The 15,630-nt window shown below is 51.5% G+C and overlaps 1 protein-coding gene across 12 annotated transcripts in view; it reads right to left on the bottom strand.

The window, feature by feature from the left end:
* The window catches only part of LOC121084541 (E3 ubiquitin-protein ligase RNF213-like), a 43,449-nt gene extending 29,290 nt beyond the window's left edge, over positions 1-14,159 (bottom strand). The window contains exons 1-24 of one of the 12 annotated variants that reach the window (XM_040586129.1): positions 14,061-14,159; positions 12,498-12,762; positions 12,307-12,395; positions 10,931-11,077; positions 10,636-10,699; positions 10,187-10,232; positions 9,835-9,906; positions 9,577-9,750; positions 8,669-8,889; positions 8,024-8,286; positions 7,304-7,500; positions 6,747-6,917; positions 5,623-5,821; positions 5,282-5,346; positions 4,806-5,001; positions 4,577-4,699; positions 4,381-4,479; positions 4,112-4,240; positions 3,749-3,950; positions 2,667-2,846; positions 1,999-2,130; positions 1,240-1,814; positions 740-905; positions 382-599 (exon numbers count right to left, since the gene is read on the bottom strand). In XM_040586129.1, the coding sequence (XP_040442063.1) occupies positions 382-599; positions 740-905; positions 1,240-1,814; positions 1,999-2,130; positions 2,667-2,846; positions 3,749-3,950; positions 4,112-4,240; positions 4,381-4,479; positions 4,577-4,699; positions 4,806-5,001; positions 5,282-5,346; positions 5,623-5,821; positions 6,747-6,917; positions 7,304-7,500; positions 8,024-8,286; positions 8,669-8,889; positions 9,577-9,750; positions 9,835-9,906; positions 10,187-10,232; positions 10,636-10,699; positions 10,931-11,077; positions 12,307-12,395; positions 12,498-12,747 (3,978 nt within the window). In that variant the 5' untranslated portion in view covers positions 12,748-12,762; positions 14,061-14,159. The other 11 variants (XM_040586130.1, XM_040586140.1, XM_040586128.1 and 8 more) reach the window with 11 other exon arrangements.
* Positions 14,160-15,630: the final 1,471 nt, after the last annotated feature.

The following is a 15,630-nucleotide window of genomic DNA, read 5'->3' as shown; positions in this document are numbered from 1 at the left end:
AGCTTTGGAGATGCTCAAAACCCAATTAGACATGGCCATGAGCTACCTGCTCCCTGACCCCACTTCAAGCAGGGGATTTAGACCAGGCAACCTCCAGAGGTCCCTTCCAACCTCAACTACACCATAGACTCCATAACTTGTTTCCTGCTATTCACACCACCTGCTGGGTCTCCTCCAGTTGCCCACGTGTGTGTAAGGTTATTTGAGATGTTCCACCAGGCCTGCACTCCAAAAAGAGCAAAGCCTTTGCCCAGGTCCTGCCAGGCCCACATCGATGTCCTGGGGAAACCATCTGACATGGCATCAGACACCTACATGTGAGCAACTCAGCCTCACAGCAAGTGTCCAGGTGACTTTTGGACACGGGACTTAAAGACTTACCAGCTTCTTGGGAAGCTTGCTGTCTTTCACAATGGCTGCTTTGATGAAAGACAGAGCTGCAAAGAACTGATCAAACCCAGCGGTGGGACTCAGGTCCAACACAATGGGGGCAGAAGCAGCCATGGCATCACGGAAGAACCTCACTCTGTCGATATCCATGTCGTTTTCACCCGCAGAAATCGATGCCAGCTCCACAAACACAGGGATTTCTGTCTTGTCTGGGGAGAAAAAATAAAGAAAAGTAAGAAAGGCAGTCGGATTTCTGTGCTCCGAGCCAGGTAACGCTCTGTTGGATGCAGGGACAAGGACTAAGTGTCTCCCTCTGTTGTATCTGATGACTTCCTCCCTTCCAGCCCACCTTTTATTATGGTCTTGATCCAGGAGGTAAAACCTTTCCTTGCACATTCCAGAAGTGCCTTCAAAAAATCCAAGACTCCCTGGGGAATGTCACTCAAACTTTTTTTCACATTCATTAAGTCTGGGGTCATAAAATCAAGTCGCTTCTTTTGGAATTCTTGCTCTTCCTGGACCCCCCCAAAAAAAGAAAAAAAAAATATATATATATAAATAAACAAAAAACGTGTGTCTGTTGGGAAGAGAAGGAAAGCAGCTGGGTTCTACCTCATCCTCCCCAAACCAGATGAGATCTTGGCCTCAGACTCAAGTCTGCTCTTTAATTCATCCCTGTGGGCCTCCATGAGGCAGCTGGAAGTAATTCCTTCAGCCTACCGTTCCAGTCAAATCCAGGAGGAAGGAACCACATCTGATAGGATTTAATTACAAGCTACCACATGGATCTGCCTACATGGATTTTCCCAAGAGCAGCCAACACAGATGCCCAACGCATCTCCTACGTACGTATTTCGTCAGGTCACTGAGAATCTGGAAATCCCCCTCCAGCCGAAGCATCTGTCTCAAAGCATCGATGATCTTGGCAGTGTTCACCACTTTGGACAGGGTCAGGTAGTTTTCAATCCTCTCCACCGCACCGGTGATCCAGTAAGCTTTTCCATGCCTTGGCCCTTCACTGTCCTCCATGATTTTGAACTCCTCCAGGAGCTGATCTCTGTGTTCCAGCAGCTTCTCGAACTGGCTTTGCAGGGTCCCAAGGGTGATGGAGAAGTCTTTGAGGGACAGGTAGGTTTTCTGAAAATCAGCGATAGCTGGCTTATAAATTTTTTCTTGAACATCTTCTATGGAGAAAACTCGATCTTCAGGTCCTGTGGCTTTGCTCTGCTCTGCTCTCATCTTCCACAGCCTACGGAAACATTGGCTTCTCTCCACAACATGAAGTTTTTGCATCATGTTGCTATAATCGGCAAGGACGTGTGATTCTGTTTCGCTCTTGCCATCAATGGAGAACTTCTTCACCGCCATCTGATCCTTGAAACTTTCACTGTCCCTGACGCTTTTCTCCACGGTGCTTCTATCCACTAAACCAGGTAGGAACAACAAGAAGGAGCCCAAGTCACATCTCTCTCCACCAACACAGATGAGCCCTGAAGTCAACGGGTCCCATGATTGCATTCCCTTCCCACCCACTGGGAGATTCTGTGGCTTTGGAGACATCTCCCCACTCATCAACCACAGAAGGAGCTCCGTTAACCTCAGCAGTACCTTTTACTACGTCTTCTATACTACAGCACAGCTGGAGAAAGGAGCATCTTTGCTGCTTCTGCTGTTCCAGTTGCTCATACTCCTGCTTCCTGACCTCCAACACTTTTTTTATACAGCAAGAGAAAGAGGAATCTGGAGGGAAAAAAAAAAGAAAAAAAAAAGACCCCAGACATGAAGGAGAACCTCTTGGTAAGAAAAAAAAGCTGCACAAAACATAACCCCTGCCAAAAAAAACCGAAAAAAAAAAAAAAAAAAAAAAAAAAACCCCACAAAATTAGTATTTCAGTTTACTCTCGGAGCAGAATTGGAGGAATATCCCTCTTCCCTCTGGGCTCTGGGCTTTGATAGAACAGAGATGGAGTTCACAATGGTCTTGAAGGCAAGGCATGCAGGAAGCTACACCACCACAATCCTTGAAATAAATTCCACTAACACCCCAAAACTTTAACTGCATTAAAAATAAAACCCAACAACCCAACGTTTTCACTCCTTCCTCCTCTCAAAGTGCTTAAAATCTCCCCAACTACTACGTTTTACTTCTGATTTTTGGATTTCCATTGCAGGTAATTTTCAGTTTTCTTTGTGTTTTAGATCATTACTCAGCAGATCGATTTCCCGTTGGCCACATCACTATGAAAACACACTCAAGTTGGAAACTGCGAACCTACCACAGGTGCACAGTAGCTTCCTAAACTGCTCCTCATGCTCTAAGATGTTGCGGAGGATACTGAAGGGAATGTCTCCCAAGAGAAGGTGATGTCCCACGAAGGTGAGGAGTTGGTTCACCTGGAAAAGGAGGGCTTGCGCGTCGCTGCTGAGCTGAAGTTGATACTTGTGGCTCAAGTCTCCTGGAACATAAATAAAGCCTGGTGAAAGACAGCCGGTGGTTTCCCTCCTGTATTTCCTTTGAAGACAGATCCTCAAGAAGACCCATCAGCTCCCAGTTTGCAGAGGTCCGTCACATCACCGGTGTGGAGGCCAGATGCATGATTGCTTTCTAGCTCAACCATCAAAACCAGCACCTTGGGAAGAACCCAGATTTCCTTTGGGAAACCCATGTAGCTCCCCCAGCCTGAAACAAACCATGGGGACCACCTAGGAGATTGGGCATCTGAGGCTGGACAGGCAGCTCCAATGGACATGAAGGGCTTCCAAGAGGGACTGGGACACAGAAGAAGATGCTGTGCAGCTTTGTTCTGGCCAAGGGGAGGTGAAAGGACAAACCCACCACAGCCAACAGCTACTACAGGGAAGGGCAGCTATTGAGACAACAAGCCCAGAGTCTTTTTGATGGTGCCAGAAGTCATAGCAGGGAGCAACAGCCACAAGTTGCCCTCTCCTCCATCTCCTGATCACAGAAGGGCCAACACTGGCCTCAGACCAGGATTTGTCCAACAGAAACCCTTTAAGCATGGTGATGCTACCACCTCTGTCTCCTTCTAATGTTTGACTCTCTCTGCATGGACATGCTCTGGCTGCATCAGTCATCCCCCTTGACATCCATCCCCACACTCACTGAGCATGCAACAAAATAGCGTTGTGATGGGATAAAGAAATCAAGATGTTTCTCCATTCCTGGAATGAAACATGAAACTCCGCTTCTCTAGCGTGGGAGATTATTTTTCCCCCCCGCTCCCATTTTGTGTTGTCAACAAAATTGGAAGGTCCCTGCTAAAAGACCTGGTCTTCCCACCTAGCTCACTTACAAACCAGGAGCTTCTCCCAAGAAAACCACTCAGGGGACACTCACGGGCAGTGGAAATGAGATGGCAGATCCCAAGACTGTTGAGCAGGTTTGCAAGAACGGGACCAGTGCTCCCATCAAACCTGTTGACACTTCCCAGGCTCTTCATTGGCGAACACATTTTCTCAATGAGAGCAGAAAGCAGCCTCTTAACAGCTGGGTTTCTCATCTTGAGGGACACAGATATCATGGAGTTGAGCTTGGATTCCTGGAAAGATGAGAAATTTCTCCTCTTTAGGGACTTTGTGGACTTGTGGCTCTTTCAGAAAGACCTTTCCCTGCTCTCTTAACCCAGCACAACCAGTAAGAGTTGGTGAAGTGGAGTGTAGAGGCCTCCAGCAGCCCAAGGAGGAGTGGCAGCTCTCCTACCTCAATTTTGTCGAGGTCTCCGATGCACTGGATGACACGATTCATAAAGCAGTTCTCCAAGTCTACATCAACATTGTTTCCCACTTTCAGGAAGGCCGAGCAGAAGTCTATGAGGTGTTTGTCACTAATCTACGGCAAGGAAATGTTTAAGAGGCAGCTGCTTTCTGGGTCCTCACCAACCTGCTCAAGTTCAGTGACCGAGGCAAAACTGAACGTGGCAAAGACCAGGAGCATCCTCCCCAGCCAGCTGGAGGATCTCCATGACTCACCTTCTTCATCCATTCCTTAAACATGGTGTGGATCAAGCCCCGCCACCAACCAGTCCACTGCACAGTGACAATCTTCAGCGAAAGCAGTTGCTGCCACATCTACGGAGGAAGAGCCAAACCCATCAGCTGACCCGGAGGAACACCCAGATCTACCAAGGGTTATGGCTCACGTCAGTCTCTGGGTCTCATCACTCACCCCCATGTTCTTCAGGAAGGATTTCTCATCCGTGGGTACCCTGTGAAAGTATTTCTTGAGCCACGGCGTGATTACAAGTGAAAACTCTGCAAAACTTTCCACCGAAGAAAGTTGCTGGAATTCCTTGAGAAATTAAAGAACAGAAGCGTGAGCCAGAAGCTCTGGGCTCTCCTCAGCTACAAGCAGGAGGCCAAGCCCTCCTGACAGAAGCTGCAGACCTTGTTCTCACCTGGTTCACTTGCAGTAAATGCTCTTTGTCGGCAAACAACCCCAGTATCTGCAGCATTAACTTCATGGAGCTGAACGGCACCAATTCCGGCATGCCCAAGAACTTGTTCAGCGAGAGGTACACCAAATTCAGACAACGCAAGACCTCGTGGTCATCCACAGGCTTCAGGCATTGCTTTGAAGACCCCTGCTGGCAACTGTGGGCACAGGAAAGAACCAAACACTTCTTGCAGCTCCTTTCACAGTTGCTGCCTGACCACAGACACTCTCTGCAGCTGGGATGCGCAGGCAGATTCATAGGATGTGACCCTTGTGGGCATCCACGCTCTCCAGCCATGGGGTTAAAGATGTCAAAAAAGCAATGGGCAAACCACATCAGCCACTCTCTTTCTGCCCAGCTGGGGCTCCATCCATCCCTCCCCAGACCCTTTATGGAAATGGTGCAGCACCTGCCCCTCTCAAGGAGGTTTGACTCACAAGTTCTTTAACCAGGAGTCCATCCTGGTGATGATGCATTTCAAAGCCACGTTCCAATCGTCTTCCTGAAACAGAGGACAGAAAGACATCAAGGAGAAGCATTAAGAAGGCTTCTGCTCCTGCAGCTGAGGAGCTTCCACACTTAAGCACTAAAGCGTGAAGTTTCCTGGTGAGATTAAAGGGATTTCCTTTTGTCTGGTCACAGGATTCAGCTCTAACCCCAAGTTTCTACAATTAAGTCCTTCAGCCCTGCTGAAAATCTCTGTAGGAACCACGGACAAGTGCTGACCCACTTTTAAACAGACCCACCACTCCCTGCAGAGCAGTCAGTTTGTGCTTACAGAGACTTGTAATGAGGCTTCACGGGCGCTCATGATGTGCTCGTTCAAGGTCTCCAAGAGGAGCTGCAGTGAAAGCTGAATGTCAGGCAGAGGGTCCCTGGAAAAGTTCTTCAGGGCCAACATCTCCACCACCTGCTTTGCTAGCAGATCACATCTTCCGATCAAGGTCTTGTGAGCCTGTATCATCTTGAGGACTTCCCTAGGAAAGCAGGTCAAGAACATCAGATGAACTTTGGAGGACCAGGAAGTACATTGGTGGTGTTTGAGATGACCAGTAGACACAGTGGTGACCAACAGCCAGGGCAACTGGGGGTTAGAAGGAGGAGATGGAGCCTGACAGTGAGTGACTACATGGAAAAGCAGGAATTTTTGGAAATTCACCCACTTTGAGGTCATTAGGACAAAACTGAGGGTTCAAGTGACCTTGACAGGCTGGAGGAGTGAGCCCGTGCCAACCTCATGAAGTTCAACAAGGCTAAGTGCGAGGTCCTGCACCCGGGCCAGGGCAATGGTTTTAGACTGAAAGAAGGTGGATTTAGATCAGACTTAAGGAAGAAACGCTGCGCAATGAGGATAGGGAGACACCAGAACAGGTTGCCTGGAGGCACTGTGGGTGCCCCATCATTGGAAGTGTTCAAGTTTGGGTTGGACGAGGCTTTGGGCAACCTGATCTACTGGAAGGTCATAGAATGGGTTGGGTTGGGTTGGGTTAGGGTTGGAAGGGACCTTCAAGGACCATCTCTGCTGTGGACAAGGACATCTTCCCCATCCCTGGCAGTGTTCAAGGTCAGGTTGGGTGGGGCTTTGAGCAACCTGATCTAGTGGAAGACATCCCTGCCCATGGCAAGGGGTTGGACTAGATGAGCTTTGAAAGTCTCTTTCAACTCATTCTCTCCCCCAGGACTATTCCCATTCAGCTGTCTGGATAAGACCGCATGTCGTCTGGCTCCATCCTCCCCTTGAGGTCCCACCAATGTTCCTTCAATACCCACCAGGACAGGGGACACAGCACACCAAGGAGAAGGGGCAGCTCCTTGAGTAGACACCAAGCAGAAGGAATGAAAAGCACTTTGAAGAGCCGGACAGTTCATTATCCAGATCCTACCTCAGCTTTTCAGACTCACCTTTGCTTGTCTTCACTCCTCCTCAGCTGTTTGAAGGCTTCTGAAGGAAGTTCACACAGAAAGGAGTCCTCCATCTTCTCGTTGATCGCATAGAGCAGCGGGACCAACCAGATCCACAATGTGCTGTTAGTGGTCCTGAGACACATGTTCTTCAAAGCTGGAAAGTATTTGCTGCAAAAAGAGTGCAAAAAAGTCAAACTTCCCATAACCAACCTCTGGGATGCCAGTGGGAGACATGTGCCAACATGGGATGGTGTCTTCTCCCACAACACGCTGCAGAATCCATCCTTCCTGCAGGCAGTTACCTGGAAAGAGCTCAGACTGAGATGGTTCCACAGGACAACCAATATCAGAGACACTGACCGATCTTCAAGGTGCCCAGGGTACCCAACAGGGACTCACCAGGCTGGAAGCCACCAACCATGGTTTGCATACCCTCAAAGACTCCTTGGGATAGCACGTGGCACCCAAAGTGACACATGGGGACAACTGAGCTGAGCCTCAAACCTTTCAAGGTGTCGTTGCTCTAAGCAAGTGGGTTGACAAATATAAATTACCTTTTCCCTCTCAGATCTTCATATACGTTTTGGTTGTAGTCCATAACCTCAAGGTGCTTTCCAGCCATGTCGATGAGCTCCTGGCTGAGGGAGAACTTATAGCGAAACAAGGTGTGAAAGGCAAACAGGAGCCTAAGAAGTTTAGGGTCCTTCATTTTGATGATTCTTTGTGTGAAGTTTCTGATACTGTTTTTCACCTGGACAAGAAGAAGAAGGAGAGGGCATCTCACCAGGCTGGACAAGATACTTTTTTCTCTGATCTACTGGAAGGTCATAGAATGGGTTGGGTTGGGTTAAGGTTGGAAGGGACCTTCAAGGACCATCTCTGCTGTGGACAAGGACATCTTCCCCATCCCTGGCAGTGTTCAAGGTCAAGTTGGGTGGGGCTTTGAGCAACCTGATCTAGTGGAAGACATCCCTGCCCATGGCAAGGGGTTGGACTAGATGAGCTTTGAAAGTTTCTTTCAACTCATTCTCTCCCCTGGTCCTGGGAGAAGGATGGGAGGTGGAAGATGCTGCTGTCTGGGGGCACCTTGCATGGCACTTCCCTAGAGAGAAATTATTTATTCCCAGTGCCACAAAACCATCCAGGAAGGTCCTACGTGCTAAATATGCCAGGCAGGACAAGGGTCTTAGCTTCCCCACTCCAATGTACAAACTGTCCCCCAAGATGAGGGTCACCACTTAGCCAGCTCCCCGGGGGTTTTGGTGGACGCTTACCAGTTCCATATCTGGAATGAAGGTCCCAAAAATTTCTTCTTTCTCGGCATCCCAAAGACGGACATGGCTGCTTTCCTCGTACCTATCCAGTTTCCTCTCCATATTCTCAAGGAAATTCCAGGAGATCGTGTGAACAGTGAAACTCTGCTCCAGGTGTTCCATCTGCAACTTCCACCTGGACAATTTTCTGGACATTTGTTTTAATCTGTGGGTGCTGATGGTGGGGAAATGGCATTCAATGTGTTCAAAAATAGTCCATGTTTCTGGGGAAAGAAGGAACAGTTTGGGAACAAAACGTAGACACCAAGCTCAGCTGAGCTCCAAAAGCACAAAAAGATCCACACATTTCTCCAGCCCAAGAGGTGCCACCCATTTTCCAGATGGGATTTGACTTGGGTGCCAGCTGTGAGTTTTATTGTGAGGGGAAAAAAAACCCTTATTTGCATGAGCAGCTCATCCACCTGCAGCTTGAAACCTCCCGTAATAAACCAATTCCAGCAAAAAAAAATCCACACTTAAACACTAAAGCGTTAAGTTTCCCGGTGAGATTAAATAAATTACGATTAATAAACCAGGCTTAGACGTAGGCTACCACCATCACCATCACGTCTGGTCGTGACTTTGGGGGTGAGTAGCAGCACTTACTGTCGGCTTTGATCTCAGTTTTGGGTACATTCAAGACACGATATAAAGAAGTATTTCTGTGCTTGAAGGTCTCTGGCACGTTCAAGTTGTCTGCAGAAATCTGCTCTAACACACAGGGCCTGTCTCCTTGGAAGGTGTTCACGAGGCCGTATTTATAAAAGATGACTTCTTGCAGGTCAGAAAGGGGGATTGTAGCACTGCCCGTGATCACTCTGGTCTTTCTAGAAGAGAACAAGAAGGAGGTTGTTGGCCTCAGGTTGACCTTGATGGTCATCCCCCAACCAACTGTCTGCCCATGATCCCTCTGTTCGCTCTAGAAGAGAACAAGAAGGAGGTCATTGGCCTCAGAGGTTGACCTTGATGGTGAGCCCCCAACCAATGGTCTGCCCATAATCCCTATGCTTCCTCCAGAAGAGAACGAGAAGGAGCTCGTTGACCTCACAGGTTGACCTTGATGGTCATCCCCCAACCAACTGTCTGCCCATGATCCCTCTGTTCCCTCCAGAAGAGAACGAGAAGGAGATCGTTGGCCTCAGGTTGATCCTGATGGTCAAACTCAAACCTACGGTCAAGATTTGGCTCATCTGACAAGGCGTCGTTGACCTTGGAAACATCAGGGAGAAATCCACAGCTGGGTTCATCAGCCAGAGGACTAATCAAACCAAACAGCCCAGCTCAGATCCTCACATGGGGCTGAAGGAGCCTGGCCCCAGCCAAAACGGTGGCTCCGTGAGTGATCAGGAGGTTGGAGGAGCCACCACTAAGTGCTACAACTCTATCGGGGTGTCTCCACCTGGGGGTTCACCTCCAACCTCTGTAGGAACCTGTAACAAGGTCCCTCAGCCTGGAGCTGAAACACCTCCCGAGCATAATTTCAACCATTGGGGTGGGGTGGGGTTTTTTTTTACCTTTTGACCATTCTGGCAAACTCTACGCAGATATTGGGCTGTTTGTATAAGAGGACACAGATCTTCAATGTTGAGTCAAAGTCATAGTGAGCTGCCAACACAGCGACAAACTCCAGGGTCATGGTGTCTTGCGGTGGTCTAGGTCCACTGAACAGATACGGGCTGGGCTGGCAGCTATTGGAACAGAGGTGGTGGGTCCCCGCTGCGTCCTCCTCGATTTCATCCCCCTTCCCCCCCTTCCCCTGCCCCATCACTCACAACCACTGTGGTTGGCTCTTGACCAACATCCCCGAAGGTTGTGCGTCCCCCACATCTTCATCGCCTCCCCTGCTGAAGACCTCTTGGTTACTCCACAGTATTTCAGAAAGACCTGGTTGCCTCGGAGCAAGCACCGACCACTTGGGTGGGGGAAGAGGATGTGGAAAGACATCCCGGGGGTTTCTCTGTGCTGACCACGAGTGGGATGGTGGAGGGGGCAAAGGGAACCTAATGATGCCCAAACTGCATCTCCTTCCACCCGCAACCCCTTCCCCTGGGGAGCTGCTGGACCTCCAGCCCTCCAGATCCAACCTCAAAGCCTTCAGTGATGACGTCCCTCCATGCAACAAACCTGCTGGAAGATCCTGGGCTGCTTCTGATCTCCTGGTCACCTGCAACCGAGGACAAAGAATCAATTAACACCTCCAAAGACGGTGGCAAGCCAAGGAAAGGTAGAACCCAGCATTACCAGGGAAGAGGTGGGGTGCTCCTGGTAGCATGGTCATGGTCTTCTTGGGAAAGGAACCCCAACCTACTCTAAGAGTGAGGTCTTCCCTGTCCCCCCAATCTCCACCAGCACTCAGGCACAGCCACAGGGATGGGCAGCCACTGGCATGGCCCTTCTTGTCCTCCTCCCTGAGCAGATCCCGGGGGAAGCCCAGAAGGCTTTGTGGTGTGGCATCACCAAGAGCTTCCACCTTGCAACCAGCTCTTGTCACCCAGACCCAATACCGACGTGACTCAGCACCCGATTTATCATCAGAGAAGACAATGTCACCAAGGCAATGTCATCACCAGCACCTGCAGGGTTGAAGCTCCCCTGGTTTGTCATCTCCACCCTCTTCACGTGACCCGGGACCTTCTCCTGGAGAAAAGAACAACAGGAAGAGTTGAAGGGGAAAAAAATCAAGTTCAAAAGCTGAGAGCTCAAAAGACCAGAGAGACAAAGGGCTGCGCAGGGTCTTCTTCTGCCCCTACCATTTATAGGGTGTTGAGCTCCAAAATCAAAGCCAACGACGCTGTCATGGCATGGAAAACTCAACCCTTGTCCTCCAAGAGCTTTGGCCATGAGCTTTGAAAGCCACAGTGGACTCACCAGTTTCCCGAGATGCTTCTCCTCCTGCCCCAGCGCTCCCTTTGGATGGACGCTGGTGTTCTGGTAACTCTCCTCCTCCACCGCCACGTAGTGGTGCACAGGGATGTGCTGGAGCTGGTTCTCATCCCATGGTGGGACCACAGGAGCCTGAGGAGGAGAACGGAGTCACTGGCGGTCACGAGAGCATTTGGAGGAACGTCAGAGTCACCTCGGCGCGCGGTGCAGCCACAACCAGGGGTACAACTCCTTCAAGACCACAACCCGACCAGCGTGGAACCACTTTGGCGATGCTAAGCCCCCAGAGATACCTCCCCTGCACCTCTAACCCAGTGGTGGCCAAATATTCCACCACTCCCGCCCTCCTCCAGTCAGGTTTATTGGCCAAGCGCCAGGTGGCTGCTCTCCAGCCACCGTTGGCCCTCTGGGTCTTTGGCTGGAGTCCTGGACTTCAACGGCGGCACTGTGGGAGGGGAGGAAACGCAGAAGCAGCTTTAGGACGAGATAAAAAAACTCTGTTTGCCAAGTCAGGCCCCAGCAAGAGGGGATGAAAACAAAAGACGGCAGAAATCACTCGCCCACCTCCTGAAGTGTGGGGGAGGGGCAGGTCCCCCGCTCAAAGAAAACACCCCCACCTCCCCCAGGTCCCCTGATGTTTTTATTTTTATGATGGAGAATGATGTTGCTCACTGTGCTCACTTGGGGTCCACCCCCATCCCAAGTTGACGTCGGGTAGAGCGTGACTTTGGTCACTTGGGTTCCCCTCCCCCCGCCAAGTTGTTCCCCCTCCCCCAACCTAATAACCTTGACTCGGGGGTGGGGGAATGGGGATACCACATCTTGCACGTGTTTGAGTGAAACCTCAAGCTTCCTCCCATCACCCGTTTTTGGCCGCAAGCCAACACGCTGCCAGCTGCCATGGGGACAACGAGCTCCATCCCTGGTCGGACCCGATCCTCCACGGGAGACGTCAATTCGAAGGAAAAAAATTCCATTTTATGGGGGAAAAAAAATGGAGAAAGCGGTCCAGGCATGTGTGTGCACAGGGAATTTGTGTGTGTGTTTTTGCACGGGGGACCTCCTTTCCCTCCCCCACCCCGTGGGAGGTGGGGGGCGATTTCCTCCCCGCTTTGTTTCTATCCGCTCTCGCTTGACCTTCTCGGTAAACACAAGGTTTTTATCTCGCCCTAAAGCTGCTTCTGGCGTTTCCTCCCCTCCGCTAACGCGCACAAACCCAACCCAAGGACACCTGGCGCCCAGCCAGGAAAACCAGAATTCCATCTTTTGGGGGGGGGGCAGAAGAAAAAAACAAAAAAAACCCACCAAAAATCAACAACCCCACACCGGTTTCAAGCTCCTGAGGCATCCCGAGCGCCCACCTCGTCTCCGCCGAGGGATTCGGTGGCCGCAACCTGCCCGTAATCATAGTCTCCCTCTTCCGCCATGGATGCTTCCTCTACCGATGACTCTGAAAATGAAGCGTCACGACGCGGAAGGGGGTGTGAGTTCCCCCACCCCCCCTCATTTCCCTGCCCTGATCCCATCAGGATCCATCCCTGGATATAATAACCTGAATCACTGCGGATCATCTCCCAGGTGTTGTCACCATCGTATTCCTGGTCCCCTGCCACCTCCTCCGGGACCGTCCCGACGTCCTCGCATCCCTCGGGAGCAGAGCTTTGGCCATCAGATGCCATTGGGTCCATCCCAGCATCGCCATCACCTTCGTCCCCGGCCGAGGGGCTGCTCTCACCCCCCTGGCTGGGTGGGGGTGGCGAGGGAAGCTCCTCGGTTCCTCCATCCCGGGGGATGGGCTCCATCCCGGCCGCACTGACCTGGGGGGATGACGGCGGGGAGAGAACAGGAAAACCAAAATCCCAGAGCCTGACGGAAAAAGAGGACGGAGGTGGCGATCCAGGGAGCTTCAGGGTGCCGAAACTCCGACCTAGGGAGATGTGGGGCTCAAAAAAAGTGATCTACGGAGCCTTGGGGCTCAAAAATAGCAATTTGGGGAATTGCAACATCGGGGCTGAGAAATTAAAATTTAGGGAACTTTGGCAATTAGAAACTGCAATCCAGATAGCTCGCGGGCTCAGAAACAGCGATTTGAAGAGCTTTTGGGCTCAGAAACACCCGTTTGGGGAGCTTTCAGGCTCAGAAACAATTTCAGGTTTTGTGTCCAGCGACGGCAATTTCAGGATTTTTAGGCTCTGTAACACCTATTTAGGGAGCTTTGGGGCTCAGAAACAGCGATGTAGGGAGTCTTTGGGGTCAAAACCAGGAACTGAGGGAGCTTTGGGGCTCAGAAATAGCAATTTGGGGAACTTTTTCGCTCAGAAACACCAATTCAGGGAGCTTTGGGGCTCAAGAAAAAATTATTTAGGGAGCTTTTGGGCTCAGAAATAGCACTTAGGGAGATTTGGAGCTCAAAAAAAATAGTTTACAGAGCTTTTGGGCTCAAAAACAGCAATTTGGGGAACTTTTCAGCTCAGAAACATCCGTTTAGGGAGCTTTGGGGCTCTGAAACACCAATTCAGGGAGGTTTTGGGCTCAGAAAAAAGTGTTTTAGGGAGCTATTTGGCTCAGAACAATTCATTTAGAGAGATTTTGGGTTCAAAAACACCAATTTAGGGAGCTTTTGGGCTCAGAAACAGCAATTTAGGGAGTTTTTGGAGTCAAAACCAGGAACTGAGGGATCTTTTAGGCTCAGAAACAGCAATCTGGGGAACTTTTTCGCCCAGAAACACCCATTTAGGGAGCTTTGGGGCTCAGAAACACCAATTCAGGGAGCTTTGGGGCACAGAAAAAGTGATGTAGGAAGCTTTGGGGCTCAGAAACACCGATTTAGGGAATTTTGGGGCTCAGAAAAAACAATTTAAGGAGGGTTTTTTTGGGTCCAAACCAGCCGTTTGGGAACTTTTCAGCTCCGGACCACCGATTCAGGGAGCTTTTGGGCTCAGAAAAAGTGATTTAGGGAGGTTTTGGGTTCAAAAACACAGATATAGGGAGCTTTTGGGCTCAGAAAAAAGCCCTTTGGGGCACTTCTGGGCTCCAACAGCTGGATGTGGGGGGCAGCAGCCGCATCACCACGAAGGGGCAGAAGCAGAGCTGGCAGCGCTGCCACGGCACTTACCTGGTCAGCTGTGACCTTCCTCGCCGCCGTCTTCCTCACGACGCTCCCACCTCCTCGGCCTTGGCTTTTATACCACTCCCACTGCCCTCACCCCACCCCACCCCCCACAAATTACCTCATTTCTGCGTTTTATTCCCTTCTTTCTCGGAAACTCCTTGAAAAGTGAAAGCAAAAGTCGGAGGCACACCTCATCCTTCCAGGAAATGGGTTGGGGGTCAAGCCCTGGCCATCACCTCCCATGCTGGGGGAGGGCAGGTGGCTCCATGCCCCCCCCCCTAGTTTGGTTTTGGGGGTCTCCCTGTTGCTGGGGACCACCGGGAGGGGGTGGTTGTGCACTCCGAGATGGTCCCAATGCTCCGATGCCATTCCCGACCCCCATGGCAGTCGATCCCCTTCCTTGGGAGGGTGATCCCCACCCATTGGGTGGTCCTCGGGGGTCTCCAAGCCCCTCGATCCCCACCCCCACCCCAAACCACGGGTCTGGGGCGGGGGGAAGAGGGGGTGGGGTGAGTTCCTTAGGATGAGCCCCTCGCCCGCTGTGTGCCATGCTGCCAACGGCAGGGCAGGGGGGAGTTACTGCCCTGCCAGCGCTGCTCAGCGTTGGCCATGGCGGGACATTCCTGCAATCCCACCGACGCGTCACCTGCAGGGACCACCCCCCCCAACAATGAGTGGGAGGGGGATGAGTGGAGGGAGCAAATCACTGGAGGGGGGATGTGGTGGAGAAGGGGTTGGAGCTGTGGTGGGGTGGTGGGGGAGCACATCCCCCACCCCAACTGACCCTTGAACTTTGAGCCCAAAAACCCACACCCACCCCCACACCCTGTACATACCACACAAAGCCAGACTGGGAGCACTGGGATGGCACTGGGAGGGCACTAGGGCCAAACTGGGAAAACTGGGATGGCACTGGAGAGACCACTAGGGCCAAACTGTGAGCACTGGGATGGCACTGGGAGGAGCACTAGGGCAAAACTGGGAAAACTGGGATGGCACGGGGAGGAGCACTAGTGCCAAACTGGGAGCACTGGGATGGCACTGGGAGGAGCACTAGGGCCAAACTGGGAGCAGCGGGGACAAGGCAGGGAGCTGCACTGAAACTACTGGGGGAACACTGGGAGAACTAGGACAGAAATGGGAGGGAGCTGGGGAGTGACACTGGGAGCACAGGAGTGGAAACGGGAGCACTGGGGTGGAATTGGAAGGAGCGGGGGGAAGCAAGAAGCCAAACTGGAAGCACTGGAATGGTACTGGGAAGAGCACTAAAGCCAAAGTCAGAGCACTGGGGCCAAAATGGACCACTGGGGGGGCCAGGGAGCGGCACTGAGAGCACTGGGGGGACACTGGGAGCACTGGAGGGTCAGGGAGTCACACTGGGAGCACTGGTGGGACACTGGGAGGACTAGGACAGAAATGGGATGGAGCTGGGGAGTGGCACTGGGAGCACTGGAGCCAAACTGGGAGCACAGGAGTGGAAATGGGAGCACTCGGGTGGAATTGGGAGGAGCGGGGGTGAGCAAGAAGCCAAACTGGGAGTACTGGAGGGGTCAAGCAGCCAAATTGGGAGCAC

This window comes from Falco naumanni, chromosome 3 (assembly GCF_017639655.2).
Source record: "Falco naumanni isolate bFalNau1 chromosome 3, bFalNau1.pat, whole genome shotgun sequence".
Lineage (NCBI taxonomy): Eukaryota > Metazoa > Chordata > Aves > Falconiformes > Falconidae > Falco > Falco naumanni.
This window is presented reverse-complemented; position numbering and strand designations above follow the sequence as displayed.